The sequence below is a fragment of the Macaca thibetana genome, chromosome 1 (genome assembly GCF_024542745.1).
Source record: "Macaca thibetana thibetana isolate TM-01 chromosome 1, ASM2454274v1, whole genome shotgun sequence".
Lineage (NCBI taxonomy): Eukaryota > Metazoa > Chordata > Mammalia > Primates > Cercopithecidae > Macaca > Macaca thibetana.
In genome coordinates, this window is record NC_065578.1 from 20,796,903 (window position 1) to 20,822,394 (window position 25,492).

At 53.5% G+C, this 25,492-nt stretch overlaps 1 protein-coding gene across 6 annotated transcripts in view; it reads right to left on the reverse strand.

Moving 5' to 3' along the window:
• Window positions 1-25,492, reverse strand: part of HSPG2 (heparan sulfate proteoglycan 2) — a 117,475-nt gene that overhangs the window by 76,314 nt on the left and 15,669 nt on the right. For all 6 annotated transcript variants that reach the window (XM_050789747.1, XM_050789744.1, XM_050789746.1 and 3 more), the window contains exon 2: window positions 379-514. In XM_050789747.1, coding sequence (XP_050645704.1) covers window positions 379-514 — 136 coding nt within the window. The remainder of the gene's footprint in view (window positions 1-378; window positions 515-25,492) is intronic.

Genomic DNA, 25,492 nt, shown 5'->3' on the forward strand with positions numbered 1-25,492 from the left:
TGTGGGCTGATGCCCCAAACTCCAGGGACTCAAATTATCTGTCCAGTGGCTGGGGTGGGAACGGGCAGATCAGACTAGCCTCCAGGTGAGAACAAGGAGGTGGGGTACAGGATGCGTGATCGTCCTGCACGCTGCATTGCCAGCCATCTGCCTGGTAGGTCCTGACAGTCCCAGGCTGTAGAATGATGACCAGCCCAGGGCCACACAGGTTGTAAGTGGAGGATGCTGGGGTCATGGGGACCAGGGCTCAGGACACACACAGCCCATCTCTTGAGGAACCACCTTGTGGAACTTCATGGGGCCTCTTTAAAGACCAGTGGGAAGAAGCACAGTCTCACCCCCTACCCCTCTGCTCCCAGCCTCGGATCCTTGGCTCACCTCCGGAGGTGCTGTCAGCCAGCATGTCCTCATCATCAGAAAGGTATGAATGTGTCCAGCGCATTTGGCTTGCTGTGACAGTCTCCGTGTCCTCAGGCAGAGATAAGCCATCGTACGCGCTCAGCCCGTGGGTCACCTGTAAGTGAACGACAGAGCCGATTGAGTCACTCTGTCCAGCTCCCACTGAGCCCCACGGTCCTTCCCCTCACTTCCAGGGGGACCCAGAGTCCCACCCCCAGGCCCCCTAGTGGTTAAATTTGACTTAGTATGGCTCAGTGAGCCAGGCTGGGGCTGAACTTGTTTTTGACTCAGTTTCCCCAAGCCCCATTAGCCCCTGGAGGCTTCAGAGCCCAAGCCTGTAAATTCTGAATGAATCCTCAAATAAAACAGACAATAAAATGTAAATCACTTTAGTAAGTAAAGACTCCTTTTCCTTGGGAGAAGGCAAGGGACACCCAGGACACGAGTGAGTGGATGGGGGGATGCGGGCGGGTAAAGGGGTGACCTCAGCCAGCGCAGATCGGGGGCACAGGCAGGTGGAAGGATGGCCAGGGTCAGCATGGGTGGGGACACAGGCAGAAGTCGAGGGCGAGCTGCTCAAAGCTGTTGCCTCCCCAGGCAGCTCCTCCCCAGGCTGTTTGGCTCCTCTTCCTGCCTCCCTCTGGCCTGCCCGTCTCCAGGCTGCAGGGAACACATTCCACTGTGTTGGAGAATTAGCTTTGGCACATGCAGCCACACTGACAGGCTCATCTCTGCGCCCAGCAGCGCGGAGGCAGAGCCCAGCATCTGGGCTGAATGGGGACAGGCGTGGTGTCAACTCCATGTGACCTCAGGCTGCTGCTGAGCCCAGGATAAGCTCTACCTTGGGGCCTGTGCTATGTGGGCCGGAGCAGAAGGGCCCCAGCGGCCGTAACACCTGCCTTCTCAGGTGTGGGTCCGGGCAATGAGTGCCTCTTTCCCCCTAGACAAGATCTGGATGTTTCCAAAGCAGTTTTACCAAATAACTTAGAGGAAAACAAACCCAGGGGAGCCCAAGGGAACCCCGGGAACCCCGTGGCCCACAAGTGTGCAGATTCATGATGGCTGGACCCCAGATTCTATAAACACAAGTATGCACAGACTGGTAATGGCCTGGCCTGAGGGCCTCAGGCCCTGCCCTGGCCTTAAGCCAGAAGGAAATGGTCTTGCTTTTGAAAACCAAACCCACAAGGGCTAGACAAGGTAGTGAGGTCCAAGCCAGAGCAAAGGCCAAAGAGGAGAAAAAAACAAAGAGCTAGCCAGGCCCCCTTCCCTCCCCAACCCCACAGCTCCCACAGTCCATGTCCCTCACGCCTCTGGCATTTCTCACGCCGGGCCCTCTGCTGGAATGCCCTTCCTCTCTTTGTTTCTCAGGCGAACTCCAATGCATCCTCCGAAATCAGCTTAAATACCACCTCCTCCACCTACTCAGGAATAAGGAGGAACAAACGACTGATTGATACGCGTGGATCTGATAGAAGCCAGACACAAAAGACTACAAACTATACGATTCCATTTATATGAACCCTTGGGGGTGAAAGTCTAATCCATAGTGACAGAAAGATCAGTAGTCACTTGGGACCAAGGGCAGGCTGGGGGTGGCTGGGAAGGGGGCACAAGAGAACCTTCTGGGGTGATGGTTCACTGGACATACACATCTCATTACTGACTGCACCCTGAAAATGGGTATATTTTGTTGTGTGTATTTATGCCTCAATAAGGATGACAGGAAACTCTCTTTGTCCTAACTCCTTGCTGTTCACAGTGACCTCAACCCCCAGTCTGGTTCTGGGCCCTCCTGGGCTCACAAGGTTATTGTCTGTACCTCCATTGGAATGGAAGCACCTTGAAGGCAAGGGCTGTGATGAATTCATCTCCACCTTCTCTGCACCCCGTGCTCAATAAATACTTGAATGAATCAATGAATAAATGAATGGACAAAAATGTCATCACCTACGCATTTCAGTCACTCCTTGAAGCTGACTTGCTTTGGGGAGGCACTACCTACCTCTAGGCAATCTAAAAGCATCTCCTGTCCTAGGCTGTGAGTTCCCTGGATGGGGGAGTGGCTGGGTGCCATTTGTTCATCTGCATTGTCCACATCTTATTCCTGCTTTGGCCTAAAGCCCTTGCCCCCAACAATCCACCGGCAAACGTTGCCTCCTGTTCCTTCTCCTCTCCCTGCCCTCTCCCTGTGCATAAGCACCCATCCCTGTCCTCCTGAGTGCTGGCCTGTGGACTTCTAGGCTGTGTCAGTGGGATGTGCATTCAGGAGTGTGCTTTAGAACCTCCGGGAGCTGGTGAGAAATGCAGATTCCTGGGCTCCTTCTCAGAGACAGTGAGTCAGGTTCTTCCATCCCAGGAGGGTGGTTATAATTTTGCATGTCCAGGGGATTCCCACAGCCACTGGTTAAGAACCATAAGACCAGCCCCTGCCAGGGGTTCTGCCTCCTTCCCTGGGTGGGGTACAGGGCAGTGTTCCCTCTGGCTGGAGCAGGCCTGACTGACCCAACACGGGCATGAGGCTGGGGCTGGTGCAGGGGCACTGACTCTGGATAGAGGAGATTTGAGGGGTCCTCCCAACCTGGTGGGGGGCTCCGTCAATGCCAATCCCCCTCCCATTGCAACCAAGGTTACGGAGGGCATGCCTGGAGCACTGAGACTCCCGGCATCTCCTAGACACTGCCGTCTAGAAAGGCAAACCGAGTGGTGAGTCATGTGCAAGGTCCACAGCTTTTCCCAGGGAGCAGGGAGCTGGTCAGGAGGTGGTGGCAGGGGTGGCCTTGGGACCAGACAGGAAATAGCAAAGTGAGATTCAACATGGAAAGAAAGCCAGGAACACACATCTGCAGGGAGAGGGGAAAGAGAGGCCAGAGCACGTCGGGACTTGGACAGAAGGACCCCACACTCCACCACAGGACCCCAGAGCACGGACCCCTCCATCTGCCAGTCTGCTCTTGCTTGCAGCCCCCACCCCAGGGTCTGAGGATCCAGGGTCAGATCAGGGCCCATAGCAAGGAATAAGTCAGCAAGAGCTGAGGCTTCATCTGTAAAAAGCTAAAGATCAAAAGGTTCCAGCAGCTGTATTTCACATCTGCGAGAGGAGATGGAACCAGACAGGAAAGAGGCTCCCAGAAAGAGCCAAAAGGAACTTGAGACTTGACCATAGAAGGACCTTGGACCCAGAACGGGAAAGCCCAGGATCTGCTTGAGGAATAATAACAGCTAACATTTATTGGGCACTTACTAGGCACCAGGCACTTCTAAACCAGGTTATAGGTCTTACGGGGTTCCACTGAGAAGGGGGGCAAAGAGAGCAGAGAAAGGTTACCTGGTGAAACTGGCATGTGGCAGGGCTGAGATTCGAACCCTGGTGGTTGGGCTCCAATACCTAAGCAGCTGCCACTGTGCTATCCCACCTCTGTGACCAGGGGTGTGCAATGAGGCAGATACGAGATCACTGGGAGTCACTCTTGCAAAGCCTCTCTGCCACACTGCACGTCACTTTGTAATGCATTTCCTCAGCCTAGTATCACCTGAGTTGACAGTGACCCTTGGAGGTGGCTGAGGAGGTATGAATGCTCCCCTTTCCCAGTGAGTCCCGGGAGACGCATCTGCTCAGATCGCAGGTGAGGAGCTGGCATCCCACCCCAAGCCTTCTGCTCACCAAGAAATGAGGCAGGGCTGGACCTCTGGGTTGACCATGAGGCCTAAGCAGACAGCAATATCAGGGAGCCCAGGGTTGGCCAGTCCCTATCCCCAACCCGACCAGCTCTCAGGACGGCCCCATGGGATCCCTGAGCTGGCAGTAGCCTGGGGCCATGCAGCATGTGCCTCAGGTCCCAAGGAGGGCCATTAGCGGCTCCAAGGTCAGAGGCAGAAATAGAACCCAGGTTTCCTGCCCTCCAGCCCGTCTCCGGCTGTGAGGGAGCCCGGCTTCCTCCCAGAGGAACCCAGCACTTCAGACATGTGTTGGAGCCAGACGGGGAGCCGGAGAGGAGGGGTCTAGGGGGCAGACCTCAGCCAGAAAGGAAGGAGCTAAGCAGAGAGGGGGATTTTCCAGACCCTCCAGTTCCTGGTTGGGGGGGTGCAGGCAGCTGACTCAACCGGGCCCAGGCCAGAGAACTGTTCTAACAGGCTGAGAACAATTGCTTAGGGCCGGGATGCAGGCAGGGCAGCCCCCAGTGGGCAGGCATTCCTTGAACACAGGCGGGACTGTAGGCGAAGGCTTCTGGGAGGCACCTAATCCCAGAGGTGGGCTACGTCCAGGCCCTCCTAGTGAGAACGAGGGTCACATGGAACTCCAGGTCCAAGTTGTGTTGGAGGCTGGATCCTCCTCTCCTGGCCTGGGTGAGGATAAAGAGGCAGACAAGGCTGGCTAGGAAAGGACTCAGCACTGAGGAGAAAACCACAAGAGTGGGGCACAGAGCGGAGAGAAGGTGGGGGAGGTACAGATACGGAGAGCTGGTACAGATTACTTGAGGCCAGGAGTTCGAGACCAGCCTGGCCAACATGGCGAAACCCCGTCTCTACTAAAAATACAAAAATTAGCCCGGCGTGGTGGTGCATGCCTATAGTCCCAACTACTCAGGAGGCTGAGGTAGGAGAATTGCTTGAACCCGGGAGGCAGAGGTTGCAGTGAACCGAGATCACACCACTGCACTCCAGCCTGGGCGACAGAGCAAGACTCTCAAAAAAGAGTTTATAGCAAGCTCACTTGGTGCCAAGCCCTGACCTGAACTGACATGAAGCTATTCAGAGTGTGTACACTCCACTCAGCGGCAAGAGTCCTGCGTTTCACTGCAGCATTATTACTGTTGTTTGATCACGGGATGTGACCCCCAGACTCCAGTGGGGATGTCACATCCTGGCTGGGTACATGCTCTATGTCACCTTCCTCAAACTTGAAAAATTCTGAATTCCAAAACACATCTGACTCTGAGGCTTTCGGTCAAGGAACTGTGAGCTTGTGTTATTATTATTTCCATTTTCTGGATGAAGAAACTGAGGCTCAGAGAGGACTGTCTCGGTAAATGGGATCTAGCAGGTAAGGCATTTAGTGAGGTGTTTACTTATACAATAAGTGCTTAATAAGTACTAGAATTACTTATACAGTAACTGCTTAATAAGCATTAGGGTTCGCACTACGCAGGGGGTGCAGGGTAGGGGTGAGGGGTAGGTGTAGTTGAGGGGTGATGCATGGGGAGTGTGAGGTGTGGGCTCAGGCCTGGGGTCACCTCCAGATCTGGGATGAAGGGAGGAGCCTGGCTGAGCGGGCGGGACCCTAGCAAGGGGTGGGCAATAGAATTGGGTCCCATGGCTCAAAGTTGTCTGCCTGCTCAGAGGCTGACTCTGGGACCAACCCAGGGCTTTGGGCTTCTCCAGTGACATTCCTCACATGCCTTCGGCAGCCAGCCCACCCCACCCTGCTTGTAGCCCAGGCCTGGGACTGAGCCCCCACTGCCCCCACAGCTAGGCAGGAAGGTCTGAGCACTGCATGGTCCCCAGGGCGGCTGCAGCTGCCCAGGGCCAGGCTCCAGGCATGTGGGGATAGAGTGAGCTCACCCCATCAAAATCCAGAGACGGTGCGGGGGCGGGGAGACAAAAGAGCTACTGCCCACCTGCCTCCCTGCCACGGTCACCACGGGCTCTGCCTCCATGCCCCTTCCCCTGCTTTCTGCCGAGGAACCAGCAGACAATGTGACCCATGGTCCCCAAATCTCTGGGGAGGGATCTGAACCCCGACAAGGTCCCCATCCTCTGCCAGGATACAGGCTCCTAGGTAACCCCAAAACAAGTGCTTCCCCTTTTCAGCTGCAACCCAGGCCCCAGATACAGGATCAAGGTGCCCTGCCCCACCCCCAGGCCACCCAGTGCCCTGTCCACAGGCGACAGACAGCACAGGGGAAGGAATCTGTTGGGGCAGCACTTTGTTGTACAAACTGCCAGGGGCGGGAGAACCTGACACAAAGGCCAAAAGGCCTTTAATCCCCTGGCAGTCTGAGAGGGGCGCCGGGCCGGAAGGGAGGTGGCCACAGCCTCCTCTGGCATGCCTGTGCTGCCCGTGCCACTCGGGAGGCCTGCCAGCTTCTCACACGGAGGCCCCCAAGGTGGCAAGAACTTCGCCAGCCAGTCAGCCAGGAGGAATATGGAGCCCCCCAAACAAGGAGAGGGTCCAACATGCATCCAGGGCTTCTTTGTGCCAGGGGCTGAGCTAAGGTCTTCACAAGGCTTACGTCACTCAGATCCACCACAACCTCACAAGGGAGACACTGGAGGCATCCTCATTTGTTAGATAAGGAAACCAGGCTCAGAGAGGTACCGTTGCCTGACCCAGGTCACACAGCAGAGGCAATGGGAATGGAGTCTGAAACCAGGACTCCCCTCTGCTGGGTTCATGCTTCTGTATTTGGCTAGCTCAGAGGCACAGCTCCCAGCAGCGCCCTGCTTCTGACCTCTGACCCCTGCCCTCTGTAAGCTCATATCAAGGCCTGCAACCTGGAAAAGCTGCATTCCATCCAGGGCTTTTCGGAGCGCTGGGGCAGGTCAGGGCCTTCAGCGGAGGCCCAGAGGGCGGGAAGCGGGGGTCTGGAGTTTCTAGTCCCAGCTCAGCCCCACACTCACCATGTTGCCTTGGATAAGCCCCTGCCTCCTTTACCTTTTAGCTAACTTTAGTGAGTCCCTACTGTATGCACTGGGCAGCCACACCTACCATCTCAGTCCATGCGAACAACACGCAGAAGGCAGTGACTTTGATCTGTTTTGAGCATTGCTGCAACCCCACAACAGAAAACACACAGTAGGTACTAATAAATCTGCGGACTCACGGACAAACCAGATAAATGAACCTGCCCAACAGTCCTGAGGTGGAAATTAACCCACCTGACAGAAGAAAGCGAACTTCAGAAGGAGACCTGCCCGAGATTACACAGCTTGAAAGCGCCAGAATTACCTCTAGTCCTCAGTTCCCATTAATACAACAGAGGCCATAACACTTCATCCAAAGGGAAGGAAGGGACTAGGTCACAGGAGCCCTGAAATCCATTCTAAGACACCCCCTGTCTTTGCATAACAGTCCCTCCCAGACTTAGTTCTCTCCACTATGAAATGGGAGCAAAAGGCCGGGCATGGTGGCTCACACCTGTAGTCCTAGAACTTTGGGAGGCAGAGGCAGTCGGATCACCTGAGGCCAGGAGTTCGAGACTAGCCTGGCCAACATGGTGAAACGCCATCTCTACTAAATTACAAAAATTATCTGGGCGTGGTGGCACATGTCTATAATCCCAGCTACTCTGGAGGCTGAGGCAGGTGAATCGCTTGAACCCAGGAGGCAGAGATTGCAGTGAGCCGAGATCATACCACTGCACTCTAGCCTGGGCAACAAGAGCGAAACTCCATCTCAAAAAATAACTAAATAAAATAAAATAAAATAAAAATAAATAAAATGGAAGCAAAAAAAGGTCCCTGCTTTGCCTCCTTCCTGGGGCTACTGGGAGAGGAAAGTGTGAGGCAATGACCTCTTTGAGAGGCATAGTCCCAAGCTCTGAATCTGCCTGGCCCTTCTCCAGGCAGGCCCCATGTGGTCATTGCCTTGGAGGCTCCTATGACATCGCTAGGGGTGGGTACCCAACCTGGTCTGGCACTGACCAGGTGGGGGACTGGCGAGAACACTTGACCTCCAGCCAGTGGGGCAGAGCAGGCTGTGCTGTCAGACACCCCCAAGTCCAGGCCACCCTGGCCACATTCTAGATGGGGGGCTTCAGCTTCCTCATCAGTAAAAAAAAGGTAGAATCGATCAGATCTGTCCCATTCGGTTCAATTCAAGTCACTTCAACCTTGACTTACTGGGTACCTATTATGTGCTGGGCCCGGGGGACAAAACGTGAAATGGACAGACACAGAACTCCATGTTCCTGGGGGACACAGGCCACAGAACCACATGCTGGCAACACCATGCGAGGAGAGTGCTGAAAGGGAAGGATAGGGGCTGGCAGAGACCAGGGGAGGGTCCCCTCACTTAGGGAGGTGGCTGGGAGGCTGGGGAAGATTTCTAGAAGAAATGCTAACTCAGCTGGGGCCTGAGAGATTACTTCGCCTAAGTAAAGTGGAGAAGTGTGGACCAGGTGAAGGGGAGGGCACGCGCTGAGGCCAGGGCCAGAGAGGGCAGGGCACGTTTGCGGGGCGGAAAGAAGCCTGGTGCAGCGGGACACGTGTGTGAGTGGCAGAGGAGTCAGAGGGTGGCACGGGTGGGCTTTTCCATTTAAAAGCGCCGTCCTTCAGTTGTGCTGCTGACCCGGTGCTAGTCACAGAGGCCAAGTCTCCCCTGTCGCCACAAAGTCCCTGCACTCTCCTCCGTCCGCCACAGACAACCCAAGATTGAGTCTCCCCTGGTGGCTGAATGAGCTGCCTGCCAACTTACAGGGAACCAGGAAGCCACTGGGAAATGCCCTTGCCTCACCCAAGTGCCAGGTGTGGCCAAGGCAGTGGGGGTGGCCCAAGCGGGAACAGCTTCTGCCTGGGCTGCCCAGCAAGAAGGTCCCTGGGGGTTGAACACTATCCGCCAGGCACCTCGGCTGCCGGCAGCACCTGCAGCGTTCACGTGCCAGCCTCCTGCAAAAAGCCTGGCTTGGTTCTCAGGTTCTCCAGCTCCCAGCTGCCCTGCTGCCCTGGCATGTCTGTGGGGCTTCAAAGGCACACCAACCTGGTTGGGCCTGCCCATACCCTCCTGGGTCACTGCCCACAGATTTCATGAATGCCCCTTGCACAGTGCCAGGACTATGGAAGGATGGGCGGAACGTTCCACAAAGTTATGTTGCCATGAGACACCACTAACAACCATGGCCATTTCCTGAACCTGTCAGGTTAGGACTTCCCATGACTCCTGACTCACCAAAGGGTGAGAGGAAAAGCCCTTATCATGGCCAACCAGGTTCTATGTAATCTGTCTACACACACACCCACATAAACATACACACACACACACACAAACACACACACACGCCCCACTCCAATCTCTTTTGCTACTGTGCTCACCCAACTCCCTGCCTTCTAAAATAGCCACATGCATCCCCTCAATAGTCCTCAAACACACAAAGCCCCCTGCCTGGGACACTGTCCCCACATATTCCATCACTCGCTCCCCTTCTTCTAGTTTTTGCTCAAATGTCACCTTTCAGCTGGGCACGGTAGGTGGCTCACGCCTATAATGTCAGCACTTTGGGAGGCCAAGGCGGGTGGATCACCAGAGGTCAGGAGTTCGAGACCAGCCTGGCCAACATGGTGAAACCCCCTCTCTATTAAAAATACATAACTTAGCCTGGTGTGGTGGCAGGTGCCTGTAATCCCAGCTACTTGGGAGGCTGAGGCAGGAGAATCACTTGAACCCAGGAGGCGGAGGTTGCAGTCAGCCAAGATCATGCCATTGCACTCCAGCCTGGGCAACAAAAGCGAAAATCCATCTAAAAAAAAAAACAAAAAACTGTTGAATTAATTAATGAAGACTGAGGCAGGAGGCTTACTTGAGGCCAGGTGTTCGAGACCAGCCTGGACAACATAGTGAGACCCTGTCTCTACAAAAAAATTAAAAATCAGCCTGTTGCGGTGGTGCACACCTGTAGTCCCAGCTACTTAGGAGGCTGAGGCAGGAGGACTGATTGAGCCGGGAGTTTGAGGCTGCAGTGAGCTATGACTGCATGACTGTACTCCAGTCTGGACAACAGAGTGAGACCCTGTCTCTGAAAACAATTAAGTAGTTGATTAATTAACGGGGTTTATAAGCGAGGAGGCTGCGGCTCAGAGAGCTGACTTGCCCATAGTCACAGGATTAGAACCTAAGACCCCTGGCTCCACACCTGGAAGGAACTCCGTACCACCCGGTCCCACTGATGATGCCTGGGACTTTCCTGCTGGGAAGCCCGTCTCCAGGGCAACAAGAGGCTGCCCATGGTCACTGAGGAGCATCCCGGAGGGGTGGGTGGGGGGCCTCGGAGGCAAGTAGGGGCCAGAGCTCTGGCTCCAGGGCCTTGCGCAACACAGCCAGACAGCCAGGCCTCAGTGACTCCACTCAGCGCTTGCTCCCGTGGGCATCGGCAACAGGAAAAAACAGGCTGGAACGGCGGCCCGGCAGCTGTGGCCAAGGAGGTCGGCACCCCCTGCCCCCAGGCCAGGCTTTCCTCATCTGCCGTATGGAAGGAGAGGAAAGGGCAGACAGGGCCAAGCCCATGGCTGAGATAGGCCTGTGGACAGCAGAGCTAGAAATCAGAGCAAGGGGTCCTCGTCCTGAAGCGCCCCGTGTCTGCTTTATTCATGATAACGTCCTTTCCCAGACACAGAAACTCTGGGATGGGAATACGCGCGGGGAAGACAAACACATCTGGGAAAGGCTGGTTACACAAAGCTGAGCTGCCTCCCTAAGTCCTAAATGGCTGAGGCAACATGATGGGGCCGGGGGGCTGGGGGGGACCTCACGTGCAACTATTTAGCGTTTCCCAAAGTTGCTTAACTTGGAACCCTTTATTTATGCAAAGTTCACTAGGCTAGGGTTCCACAGAACACACTTTGGGAACATCATGCCAACCATCCCATTTTTCCCTGAAGCTAGCCTTAAGTAAGATTTTAGATGTAAGATATGCTCCCCAGTACCCAGGGGCTTTGTAAGGGAGGCTCTTCAAGAAGATAAGAAAAGCCGCGAGTTCCCATGGAAGGAAAAGCGGGCTGGCGGCAGGCTAGCTGGTGGTAGGAGGGGTATGTTCTCTCTTCTCAGGGTGATTGACATCTGTCACCTGAGAAATCCAAACACAGCCTGAGCCTTCCCTCCCTGGCCATCAGCCTGCTCTCTCAGGGGGTGAGTCCTGTCGGAGGTGAAAGAGAAGGTCGCCCAGCACCCAGTCATTCCTGGTCTGCAGGGACCCTCCAGAAAGTCTGGAGGTACCTGTGCCCCAGAGAGAAATAGAGCTTCATTCCGGGCCGAGTGCAGAGACCGGGGCAGGGGTTCACTCCCAGGGCTGGGGACCATGCAGGCGAGGGGGTGCTGGTGCTCTTCAGGGCAGGGACTGAGAACAGGGCTCCCAGCCAGCTCTGTTCTCTTGGGCGAGTCCCTTCCCTTCTCTGGGCCTCAGACTCCCCTCTGTCTGATGACGAAGCAACCCTAGGTCGCGGCTCTCCAGCTCATCCTCAGCAGCCTCAGGGCCACTCTGGACAGGGGTGAGGTGGAAGCGGGGCACCGTTAGAGTTTGGGCCCTTTACCAAACACTCACTTTCATCAAAACACAACCAATTTTTTTTTTAAACAGGGTTCTGCTCTGTCGCCCAGGCTAGAGGGCAGTGGGCCTCCTTAGAGCCTCCTAGGCTCAAGATATCCTCCTGCCTCAGCCTTCCAAGTAGCTGGGAGTATAGTGGTACATCACCATATCTGGCTAATTTATTTTTTTAGAGATGGGGTCTCGCTATGTTGCCAAGGCTGGTCTCGAATTCCTGGTCTCAAGAGATCCTCCTGCCTCAGCCTCCTAAAGTGCTGGGATTACAGGCATGAGCCACTGTGCCTGGCCACAAATCCACCCCTTTCCTTTTTATATTCTCACCTTCTACATAAATATCTGGTTCAGCCCTTGATTAGCTGTGAGGTCATGAGCAAGTCATTTCTTCTCTCTATGCCTCCATTTCCTCGTCTGTAAAATGGGCACGATCATTCATAGTAATAGTATCTATCTCATAGGGCTATTGTGAGGATTAAATACAAATGTAAAATGCTACAAATAACACAGCACATGGTGAACGTTCTGTAAGTGTTTGCTGTGATTATTACTGTTATTATGATTAAAATAAGGGTTTCACTGCTTAGCGAGTTTGAAAGCCATCAACTTAAATGATCCCCAAGCTTCCGCTGGCTTTGATATTTTAGAGCACTGACACTCTAAAACATTAGGATTCTAAAATTCTAGGCTGTGTCCCACCCACAAAGGGAACAGGGCTAAAGGAGGGGATTACAAAGTCAGGACAGGCTGGGTGCAGTGGCTCATGCCTGTAATCCCAGCACTTTGGAAGGCTGAGGCTAGTGGATCACCTGAGGTCAGGAGTTCGAGACCAACCTGGCCAACATGGTGAAACCCCGACTCTACTAAAAAATACAAAAATTAGCCAGGCATGGTGGCACATGCCTGTAATCCCAGCTACTTGGGAGGCTGAGGCAGGAGAATCGCTTGAACCCGGGAGGTGGAGGTTGCAGCGAGCCAAGATGGCGCCACTGCACTCCAGCCTGGGCGACAGAGTGATCCCCTCCTTTAGCCCTCCTCATTACTCATTTATACCTCCCCTCTTGCCCTGTTCCAAAAAGGCTGCAGAGAGGTTACAAAGATGTGCACTTAACAGTCAAGAAAATATTAACTAAAGATACGTAAATATCTTTAGTTTTATTGTTATTTAGTTATTTTGCTTCCACTGGCTTTTATATTTTAGAGCACTGACACTGTACATTAGGATTCTAAAATTCTCGGCTGTGTCCCACCCGCAAAGGGAACAGGGCTAAAGGAGGGGATTACATTTTATTAACTAAAGATATGTAAGAAAAACTCAGGCAGGGCAGGCAGATGGAGCTTGGAGTGAGGCAAGCAGACAGACAGCACATGCTGAATCCCAGAGATCTAGGAAAGGGACAACTCATGTGGCCCTGAGCTTGCCAGCAGCCAATGGGAAGAAGGAAACCTGACCGGTCCCTAGATTCCATGTCTCATAATGTAAAAACAAACCAGTTGCTTAGAAAAAGCACAACTATTTCTGATACTGAGAGCAGGGAATGCCCCAGGGGACAGGCTTGTCTGGCACCCTTCTCTGCCTCATCAGTGGGGTTGGCATCCCCTCAGAGTCTGCTGACCATGACCCTTTGAAGCTGAAGCCAGGGGCAGAGGCTACAGTGATCAAAGATTCAGGGAGCTGGGATGGCAGTCCAGGCAGTACCCCAGCAACCTCACCCCAGCAGCCTTGGTCTGGGCAAGATTACCCATCACTCTCCAAGCCCGAACACAGCCAGTGCCCAAAATAGCTAGAGCAGGAGACAGTGCCAGGAGGCCCTGGCAAGGGCCTGGGCTAGGCCCACCTACAGGAGGACCCAGTGGGCCAATGCACACATACCTCTGGTGCACAAAGAGGAACCTTCAGTCGGCCATGGAGCTGTCCCTGGGAGTCCCCCACCCACCAGGCTCCCCCCTCAGCTGCACGTTGCTCACGCAGAACTTGAGCTGCTGCTCCACCCTTCCCACAAAGCAGGCCTTCCTGCCTGAGCCCGACTGGAAAAGCCTTCCACAGAAATGCCACCGCACCATATAGGGAAGTGCCTGAAGACCTCCCCGCCCCACCTCCAGAATCTGCCAGCATCAGCCCCCTCAGGATCCTCCACGGCGATGCTGGTTCCTCCCTGGGTCCCCCAGCTGCAGAACAACACAATGGGGGCTATTCTGGGCTGCCCAGGGTATTTAAAGCTCTGGCTGGGCCTCCTCCCTGGGGAACAAAAGGCCTTGCCCTCCTTAAGACCTTCCTGAAATTGTTCCTGCCCAGACTGTGGTGGCTGCGTCCTGTACTGTTCCCCACCTCTCCTCCCAGGCCCTGAGGCCCTGTAAGATTCAGCATAAAATGCCTCCTCCAGGACGCCCACAGGGCTGCCTCCCGTGCTCAGCAGCACTGCCTGAGACCCTCAGAAAAGCTGGGTCCTGGCCCAAACTCCGCCATCGATCTACTCTGGTCCCAGTTTTCTCATCTGCAAAACGTGGATGTGAATCCCAGTGTGTGAGAGCCCTCCAGAGGCTTCCATGGTTACGATGAGTGGTGTCTCTCCAGCCGCCTTGTGAAGCAGAATATAAGCAGGAACGGGAATTGGTCTGTTTTGTCACCGCCCTTTTTCTAGCACCTGGCACACAGTAGGTGCCAAATCCGTATTTACTGACTGATACAAATATTTGTGGAATGTGTCTGTAGCCTCCGTAGAACCACCCAGAATGCCAGGCACACAGGTGGCTAATACCCTCGATGGTAACATTGCCAGCTCTCAGCTTGAGCACAAAGAACACATCAAGCCTTACGCTAAGTACTTGACGTTAATTATCTCATTTAATTTGCTCAACAATTCCAAGAGGTCGGTACCATTATCTTATTTCACAAGCAAGAAAATGGGAGTTCCAGCCCAGGTGGTTAAGCAGCTCGCCTGAGGTCCTAACTGGCTGGTTAAGCAGCTCGCCTGAGGTCCTAAATGGCCAAGCTGGGAGTCAAGCCCAGGAGCCCTGAAGCCCCCGGCATCCTGCGCAAATGCACTTTGAAGAAAGGCGGTCGGAGAGCACTGGGTGGGGAGCCAGGAGCCTGAAGTCAGCCACTAAGCTGTGTGACTTCAAGCAAGTTGCTTGGCCTCTCTGAATCAGTTTACTCTTCCATAAAAACAAGGGCATGAATTCCTATTCTTCAGGTCGTTGGTAGGATCAAAGGAACCAAAGGATGTGACTCTGTCTCCCACATTAGCCCCAGCCCCTCCCCAGGGGCAGCAGCTGTGAGGGATGGTGGGAAGATGTGCTGGGAGGAGGGGGCTCCCCAGAGCTGGCTCGGGAACAAAGCTCTGCAGCTGCTGACAACAGCTGGGGAGAGCTCTGGGCCTGGCCCAAGCAGGGGGAGAAGGGGCAGGCTGGGAAGTCACCTCTGGCCCTCCTCTGTCACCCTTCCCTGCTGACAGCTGCTGAGGCCTCGGGGCCAAGGGGCCCAGAGCAGGCAGGGAGTGGGGGTGTGGAGGGGGCGGGCGGGCTGGCTGGGGTCATCTCAGTCCTCATGCTGTCAACTGCTAAAGCCTCAGGGTGCCTGGCCCCGCCGTCCCATCGTGCAGCCCTTTACCCAGTTCCCTGGGAAGCCTGGGTGGAGAGGCCGGAGCAAAGGTCTGGGGCTGAACATGCCTTAACTGGAGGCTGGCCTGCTCCAGGGCCCCCGTGGGGAGGTGCAGGGCCGGGAGGGAGGGGGTCCTGAAGAGGCTTGCAGTTTCCCTGGTGCACAGCCCCATTACAGGCCCTTCAGGAAATGTCCCTGGAGGCTGTGAACTTGGCCCACCCCAGCCCATCTCAGCCCCCTCAGCTGCTGGCCAGCCCAGCTCCACTCCCAGTTCGGTGCCAAGCGTTTCCAGCCCGCTCCATCCAGCCCACGCAGCTCTCTCTCCTCTGAACTCTCACATACCCATAATTACAACTGACCATACTTTCCAAAGCAGAAATCAAGAAACCACTGAACAAAAGGATTTCTGGCCTACTTCTGAGTGTCAGAGGCAGCCTGGGAGATGTAGTTTGGATGCAGAGGTATTCAAATCTCCGAGACACGTTGATAGTTTTTTGGGATGACTACTATATTTATCATATTTTATTAATAAATCAAAGCCATCCTAGGAGATGTGTATTGGGCACATGCCACCCCATACCACTGTTAACTGTTGACTGGACACTTTAGCCTGGCAACTTCCTAGCTGTGTGGCCCTGGGCAAATCACTTGACCTCTCTGAGCCTCTGTTTCTTCATCTGTAAAATGGGAATGAACATGACCCCTTTACAAGGCTGCTGTAAGAATTCCACAGGACAACCAAAGTGCTAATGTCGGGCACTTATGAGGTGTAAGTACCACTTCTTCCTTTTCTCCCAGGACTATCCACCCAAGAGCTCACACATCAAGCGAGTGAGCTCTCCAAAGACCCCTGGGGAGAATCAGACACAGGAGAGACCTGCCTGCAAAAGGTTCCAATGCATTCCTGGATCCTGCACTGTCCGAGCTGGGAGGGATCACCTAGCCCAACACCCTCGTTTATCAGATGGGGAAACCAAGTCCCAGAGAAGGGAAGTGAGCATGTTATGGGGAACCAACCAGACTTGGAGGGCCTGGGTTCAATCCCGTCTCTGACACTTCTGGCTGCTGGGAGACTTTATCACTTTGAGCCTCATTTTTGTGCCTCCCATACCCCCATAATGCTGGATTAATAATTACGGCTGGGTGCAGTGGCTTGCGTCTGTAACTCCAGCACTTTGGGAGGCCGAAGCGGGTGGATCACGTAAGATCGGGAGTTTGATACCAGCCCGGCCAACATGGTGAAAATCTCATCTCCACTAAAAACATAAAAAGTAGCAGAGCATGGTGGCACGCGCCTATAATCTCAGTTACTCGGGGAGCTGAGGCAGGAGAATCACTTGAACCCGGGAGGCGGAGGTTGCAGTGATCTGTGATTGCGCCACTGCACTCCGGCCTGGGCGAAAGCGTGAGGCTCATCTCAAAAAAAAAAAAAAAAAAAAAAAAAAAGCTGGATTATGTATGCAGAGTGTTAAGAACGGTGCTTTAGGGCAGCTGTGAGAAGAGAAAGGAGCCTCCCAGCAACTTGATGGCAGAGGCAGATCCAGGACCCAGCCTCTTGGTTCCTAACACAGGGTCATTTACCTTTCACGAAGCCACCTCCTCCTCTCCTTGGGGCAAGGATTCTCAAAGGCCGGGATAAGCGGCTACACAGATGAGGCCTCTGGGAGGGTGGCAAGGGGCTAGGACTTTGTGGGGGTGCTAATCAGGGCCAGAGCCCTCAGTCTCAACCTCTGGCACCCAGAGCTGGTCCCTCCAGCCTGTCTTCAAGCCCCAGTCAGACAGGCCCAGTCTAGGAAATGGCAGGAAGGGCTGGCAAGCGAGGGATGCGTGTCCTTGGCAGGAGAACGCGACATCACAGGGACTCGGGTTACCGGAAATGGTAAATCTCCCCACTGCCTGCCACCTCCGACCAGGAATGTCTGCTGCCCCAGGGAACATCCTGTCCACCTGCCCTCAGACAGCCTAGGGATGGCCAGGAACCTGGACCCACCCTCTGCTCCCTGCCCCACCCCCAAGCCTCAGGTTAGCTGCCGGGTCCCCCCAGCCAAAGGGTACCCGTCATTCTGGGGCAGTGAGCCTGGCTGTAACTAACTGACTAATCCCAGGGAAGGAGCCATCCTAGGAAATGTGTGTTGGGCACGGGGAAGAAGGAGAAGGCTAGAAGGGGAAACCCCCAAAAGATTGAGAGTTACCCCCAAATCTGATCCATCCAATCCCATCATACATGGATTCCGAGTCCCTAGTTTGGATGAAGGCTCTGATCTTGTTAACCCAACACAGGAGGCAGTACAGTGTGAGCTCTGGGTGGGACTAACCCGTCCGGAGGCCTGGCTCTGCCGCTTGCCAGCTGGGTGGCTCTGGGCAAGGCACTGCAGCACCTTCCACCCTCATCTCTAATACATAAGTGACAGCAGCCTGTGACAGGAACCTGTGAAATTCGTGGCGCTAAGCTGTGAGTCATTTGGCCCAGGACCTGATGGGTAGAGAGGGCCCAGTAAACAGTGGCTATTAGGTATTGGGAAGTATTAGAAAGAGAAGGGGAAAAAAACAGTAATCGTTATAGGAGTAGGTACTATGAGCCACACAATATTCTCTGCCCTTGATGGGGCTGACCTTCTAGTAGGAGACAGATGGACCATAAATTAATACCCCAAATATACATGTCAAATGGTGAGAGCGCTGAAAAGAAAGCACAGCAGGGTAAGGGGACAGGGAGTGGCCCGTTGAGAGTTGCTATTTCCCTGGGTACGGAGGGTGACGCTGACAGAGTAAGTCAGGTACATGCTTAGAGGAAGAGCACCCAGGCACCAGGAGCAGTGCCTATAAAGACCCCAGAGGCAGGAGGATCCTCAGAATGTTTTGGAAACAGCCAGGAGGCTGGTTATCTAACCCCCATGACTGCCCTGAGAGCTAGGTGTAATTGTCTCTATCCCCCGGAGGAGAATCTGGCAGGGCCAGGATCCGACCCTCCACAGCCAGGTGTCCAGATCCGACTCTCCTCAGAGCTCCCATGGGGAGTGGCAGAAAGGGAGAAAAGCACAGGTGTCTGAGTCCAAGCTCTGATTCTTCCAGGGACTGGTCATGTGATCTCAGACCAGCTGCATCTCCTTGTAGGGCCTCAATGTCCTTGTCACTCATGGGCTAGACTTGTCTATTTCATCCACTTCGCAGATGATGTGCCCAAAAGGAAGGGGAGGAGAAAGTATGGTGCTGGGAGGTGACCTTGAGCTTCTCTGGCATCTCAGGCCAAAGTTCCTCCCCAGGCAAGTGTGAATGTCAGGTGCAGACCCTGTCCCCCTGAACCACCCAGAGCAACGACCTGCCTGACCCCCAAGAGCTCACATCCTGCCTATGCCTGCCTGGGCCTTGTCCCACTCAGCACCCAGAGCCCAGCCACAGCCACAGCCTCTGTCCTGCACTCTGGTTCTGGGTGTCAGACATGCCCCTCACCCCAGGGCCCAGCCGAGGACCGGCTCCTTGTGTTCCTGACCAGGTGGAGGGTCCATGATTGGCTTTTGTTACCAAGGGTGCCAAAGCGGGCCAGCCCTCACGGGCACCCGGCCAGATCCCGGGGACCAGCCAAGTGCAAACAGCACGCTTGGCGCCCTGATACGGGCGCGTTAGAGCGGGCAGGCTGCCCACTGCCCCCGTCACAACAAACCATCATCTCCGACCCCCTGAGGGGCCCAGGCAGCCGGCACCTCTGCTGGGAGCTGGGGACTAGGGACTGCCAGGGGAGGCCTCCTCCCCCTCTCCCACTGGGAATGGGTAGTGGGAATTTCAGAGCCTGGACATGGAGATTCCAGATGCCAGCAGCTGAAAGGGCAGATACGCAGACAGGCTGCAGGGAGCACGTGGGAAAATGACAGGGGCAGAGGAGGTGGATGAAGGCAAGTCACGGAGTTTTTAACATTATGGGTGGGGTCAGGCAAAGGGAGAGTGAGAGGCTGCCGAGAAGAAAGCAGGAAGGGCCCAACAGAGAGAGGAGCAGCAAGAAGAACCAATGAGAGCCGGAACGGTTCAATATGGGACAGGGGACCAGCGATAATGACCACAGCAACTCCTTCCAGCAATACCCAGCAATTAACATAAACAGCACTTCCGACAGAACTTTCTGGTGCAATGGAAATGTTACATGCCTGCACTCATCCAGTAAGATAGCTACTGAGCACTTCAAATACGGCTAGTGCCATCAAGAAACTGAATTTTTTGCTGGGCATGGTGGCTCACACCTATAATCCCAGCACTTTGGGAGGCCGAGGTGGGCAGATCACCTGAGGTCAGGAGTTTAAGATCAGCCTGGCCAACATGGTAAAACCACATCTCTACTAAAAATAAAATTAGCTGGGCATGGTGGCGGGCGCCTGTAATCTCAGCTACTAGGGAGGCTGAGGCAGGAGAATTGCTTGAACCCAGGAGGCAGAGGTTGCAGTGAGCTGAGATCACACCACTGCACGCCAGCCTGGGTGACAGAGCAAGGCTACATCTCAAAAAAGAAAAGAAAAAAAAAAAAAGGCCTGGCATGGTGACTCACGCCTGTAATCCAGCACTTTGGAAGGCCGAGGCAGGCAGATCATGAGGTCAGGAGTTGGAGACCAGTCTGGCCAACATAGTGAAACCCCGTCTCTACTAAAAATACAAAAAATTTGGCCGGGTGTGGTGGCTCACGTCTGTAATCCCAGCACTTGGGAGGCCGAGGCGGGTGGATCACAAGTTCAGGAGATCGAGACCATCTTGGCTAACACGGTGAAACCCCGTCTCTACTAGTAACACAAAAATAAAATTAGTAGAGCATGGTGTTGTGTGCCTGTAGTCCCAGCTACTTGGGAGGCGGAGGCAGGAGAATGACATGAAGCTGGGAGGCGGAACTTGCAGTGAGCTGAGATTGTGCCACTGCACTCCGGCCTGGGCGACAGAGCAAGACTCCATCTTAGAAAAAAAAAATAATAATAATAAATAAATAATACAAAAAATTTGCTGGTGTGGTGGTGTGTGTCTGTAATCCTCGCTACTCCAGAGGCTGAGGCAGGAGAATTGCGAGAACCCAGGAGGCAGAGGTTGCAATGAGCCGAGATCACGCCATTGCACTCCAGCCCAGGCGAAAGTGCGAGACTCTGTCTCAAAAAAAAAAGAAAAAAAAAAAGAGAAACTGAATTTTTATTTAAAACTTTATTTAATTTTAAATTTTGCATGAAATAGTCATGTGTGACTAGCAGTTACCATATCAGACAGTGCAGATTATGCCATAATTGATCCTAGGTCAAGCCTGGAGGTGGAGCTATCTCCATTTTACAAAGGAGGAAACTGAGGTTTGCCAAGGCTGCATAGCTGTAGGCCGCAGAGGCAAAATCAGAACCAGGCCTGGCCCTGCCACAGGGCTCCCCACCCATGGTTATTGTCAACGCTGGAAACAGCTAACGGAAATCGAACATGTGTGGTGATAAGGCTGCCTCGTTAATCAAGACATTAAGTCTGTCTGCTTTTGGCCTGAATTCTGTCAGCTACACCAGTTATCACACGCTGACCAGAAGTTCTGACCGCCTGTTTACAAAGGTCTTTGATTTTTTGACACTAAGAAAGGGCAGAATGGCTGGGCGCAGTGGCACATGCCTGTAATCCTAGCACTTCGGGAGGCTGAGACAGGTGGATTGCTTGAGCCCAAGAAGCTTGGGACCAGCCTCAGCAGCACGGCAAGACCCCATCTCTATGAAAAACACAAAAATCAACGAAGTGTGGTGGTGTGTGCCTGTGGTCCCAGCTACTCGGGAGGCTGAGATGCGAGGACCACTTGAGCCCAGGAGGTCAAGGCTGCAGTGGGCCATGATTGTGCCACTGCATTCCAGCCTGGGTGACAGAGCAAGACCCTGTCTCAAAAATAAATAAATAAATAAATAAATAAATAAATAAATAAATAAATAAGACAGGGCAGAATGGGGATGGAATAATCCCAGCTGGTCGAGAAGCCATGTCTTTAAGAACACTAGGAATCTTCAATGGCAAAGAAGCTGGGCTTGGCCTTCTCCACCTGGCTACCCTGACCCTACCAGCCCCCTGAGGCTCCTAAGAACTGGGCGACACCCACTCAGGGTAACACAGCGCACATCTGCTTGCCTCTAGGCCTTTAGTCATGCAGTTCCCTCTTCTTGGAATGTTGTTCCCACGCCCCTCGAGCTAATCTATCCATCCTTCAAGGCCCACTCAATCACCACCGCCACTCTAAAGATTTTTTGGAACCCCTATAAAGACATCCTTCTCCCTACAAGTATGTAGATTTAATTTGTACCTCGGAACACTAGAGATTCAGTCTTAATCATAATCACTTGAGTTCACGTCTCTTCTCTCCTGTTGGAACCAAAGCTCCTTGGGGACAGACACTAAGTTTTTTTTTATCTTTTAAACATAAATATATACATATATATAAAACCTTTAGATACTTCCTAATGTCCAGCAGCTAGGGGATAACAAACAAATACTATGTTGAACTGAATGATAATATTGGCTTATCAGTTTGGGGACTCAATTTCTTATGGCTCTTCCCGAGTCTCCTGTGATCCCAGGAGAGGAGTCCAGACCCTTCTCTGCACTGAACTTCAATTTGTACCTCTGTAAAATGGGGACAATAGGCCGGGCGCGGTGGCTCACGTCTGTAATCCCAGCACTTTGGGAGGCCGAGGCACGCAGATCACCTGAAGTCAGGAGTTCGAGACCAGCCTGGCCAACATAATAAAACCCTGTCTCTACTAAAAATACAAAAGTTAGCAGGGTGTGGTGGTGCACACCTGTAGTCCCAGCTTCTTGGGAGGCTGAGGCAGGAGAATCACTTGAACTTGGGAGGAGGAGGTTGCAGTGAGCCAAGATGGTGCCACTGCACTCCAGTCTGGGCAACAAAGTGAGACTCTGCGGGGGGGGAAAAAAAAGGAGGGGTGGGACAATAACAGTACCTACCTTATTGGAAGATTATTTGTACTTACTATATTTATTTAACACTGTGTGCTGGGTACTTGACAAACATTGAGTTATCTTCATAACAACCCCACAAGATCCGTATTATTATTACTATCCTCATTTTATACAGGAGGGAAGTGATGGTGAAATTAAATAGATCAAAGAGCTAATGCAACTCAAGTGCTCAGTATAGTGTGTGGCACATGCTAGCTACTAAATAAACTGTATTAACAGTTGTGGAGTTTTTTCCTGAATAATAAAGGTCTACAGAATTAGGGGAAATTGAGGAGACTTCCCCAGGGCTGAGCACGTAGTCAGCGTTCTCCAAATATTTGCTGCTAGACTGTATCAGTCCCAGATGTACCAGTGATAGGTGGGGGGGACCCTAACTAAGCCCAGGGCCGCCCCTCTCTGACTCCCCTCCCCACTGGGCTCCTCCCCTCTCCTCTGATCTATAGAGCAATGGCTGCTCCCTGTCCCACAGGCCATGTCAGTAGAGAACCTCTTTCCAGCCCCCATCTTTCCCCAAAGACAGGCAGCATGGAACGACTTTGGGGAAATGACCTTTGTCCGGCTGTGCCGAGCCTGCAGGTGAAAGGAGACATGAAAGTGTGATTAACTCTCAAAGGGGCTGGGGGCGGTGACTCACGCCTGTAATCCCAACACTTTGAGCGGCCAAGGCTGGCGGATCACTTGAGGTCAGGAGTTTGAGACCAGCCTGGCCAACATGGTGAAACCCTGTCTCTACGAAAAATACAAAAATTAGCTGGGCGTGGTGGCGGGCACCTGTAATCCTAGCTACCTGGGAGGCTGAGGTAGGAGAATTGCTTGAACCCGGGAGGCAGAGGTTGCAGTGACCCAAGATTGCACCATTGCACTTCAGCCTGGGGGACAGAGCAAGACCCTGTCTCAAAAAGAAAAAAAAAGTTTCAAAAGCAGGTAATACTCTCAACTTTCTCCAGTCCTGTCAGGGGTTTTGACACCCTATTCTTCGCTGAACCCCCACCTGGACCAAAAAAAGGGAAGAGGGGAAGAATCTGGGAAGAGTATGATCATTGACGGAGTTTCTATGGCGGTCATCTCTCCAGGGGCGGTTTTCAGGATGAAATGAGACAGCAGACGGAAAGCAGCCCTTCTCCAACTTTGACAAGCACATGAGTCACTTGGAGATCTGGTCGGCATGCAGATTCTGAGTCAGTAGGTCCAAGGGGGGCCAGAAACTCTGCATTTCTGACAAGCTCCCAGTTGAGGCACGGGCTGCTAGTGTCTAGACCACCCTTGGAGCTATAAGGACATAAAGGGATGACTGCCACGCAGTAGGCCCTCCATAAAAGTGAGCTATGCCTTTGTTTCTTGTGATTTGATCTATAAGAAACTCTCCTAAGGGAATGGTGTGAGCCTGGAAGGCAGAGGTTAAAAAAAAAAAGAAACTCTCCTAAGGGATTGGAACTGTTTTTTCTTTCCTGAGACAGAGTCTTGCTCTGTTGCTCAGGCTGGAGTGCAGTGGCACAATCTTGGCTCATTGTAACCTCCGCCTCCCGGGTTCAAGCGAGTCTCCTGCCTCAGCCTCCCAAGTAGCTGGGATTACAGGCGTGCACCACCACACCCAGCTAATTTTCATATTTTTAGCAGAGATGAGGTTTCACCATGTTGGCCAGGCTGGTCTCAAACTCCTGGCCTCAAGTGATCCGCTGGCCTTGGCCTCCCAAAGTGCTGGGATCAGAGGTGGCTGAACTGTTTTTCCACTGCTGCTAACACTGAGGTCCAGTGACGTTGAGGGGTTTTGCCCAAGCACAGAAGGCTAGAAAGAGGCAGAGGCAGGATTCAAGGCCAAGTCTGCCAAGCCATCCTTCTCATGCATCACGCCACCCTAAACCCCACCCGCCTCGAGTAGCAGCCACAGGCGTGGAGCTGAAGACACCCCGGCCCTGCCCCTCATGCCAGGCACCGGATCCTTGCTGGGTCAGTCAGGCCTCCGGGCAGAGGCCCAGGCTCTCTAAAAAGAGGCCTTGGGCCATCACTTTCACTCCACTAGCAGCTGCTTCCAGTGGTGCCCCGGACATCGCCTTATAAAGTGGCCCAAGCTGCTCTTTTCCATGCTGCAGTTTAATTTTATATGGAGTGAACTGACCGTCCTCTCTGCAGCCTCAGCCCGACTGCTTCACACATTCCTGTTGGAGCAACATTACCTAATTTAACCATAGCCCCTGCTCTCTGGGACTCTCAAAATAGCAGCCTCCAGGAGGGGAAAATGCCCTAACGTTATCAAAATAAAACAGTTCTCCCTCCTCCCCCACTCTTGGCCTTCGCCAGCCGCAGGACCCAGCCCAAGGAGGAATCCAGGCTGAGAGGTCTAAGGTGGGCCCAGCGTGCCTGAAATCTCTGCTAAGCCCCTGTTCTCTTCATCCTTCCAGCCCTTTCCTACATGCCCTCTTCAAACATGTGTCTGCAATCTGCCTATGCCTCCTCACCCGCCCCCACCACCACCCCCCCGCAAATCTTCCAGCTCATCCCCAACGGCCACTGTCGCCCTGGTTACCCAGGACGAAGATTCAATTTCCCTTTCTACTAATAACAAAAACTATGATGGTGATATAACAATTGCTGCCATTCCCCAGGTATTAATTGTGAACTAAATACCTCCCTCCCAGTGGCTTGCTGCCATTGCAAAGTAGGGATTAGCATTCTCTTCTTTCAGATAAAGAAGCAGCCCCTTAGAAAGGTAAAGTGACTTGCCCAAGGTCATACAGCCCAGAACTGGCAGAGTTGGGGGTTGGAAGCCAAGCCCAGCTGCCCCAAAGAGGCTAATCATCACACCAGGACTCCTGTGCAGGGTCTGAGCCTGGGAGAGGAGGAGTGCAGGATTTTCTGAGCTAGAAGGGGCTTGCTTGCCTCGTGTATTATTGCAGGGTCTGTTCATACAGCTGCCACCAAACCACAGGGCCTGTTATTATACCAGAGTTCACATTGCACCTAGATCCTGTGGGCCCTAAGACTGTCCCCAGGACCCCAGGTGCACAAGCAGCCTGTCAATATGTGACTCCAAGCCCCTGCTTCCCTGCCCCACGCACCCCAGAGCAGGCTGCCACATTAAAGCAGGGAACACTGGACTACTGACATACCTCGGGTGCAACCAGTGGTTAAGGGGGCTGGGAGGGCCCCCTCCTCTGCTCTCCCACTCACCCAGAGTAATCATTAACCAGGGCAGAGCCAGCGCGGAGAGCAGGCAGAAGCCTGGGCTGCGGCACCCCCAGCATCCGCTCCTCCCCACTGAGTGCCTCCTGGGGCCACTTCTGTA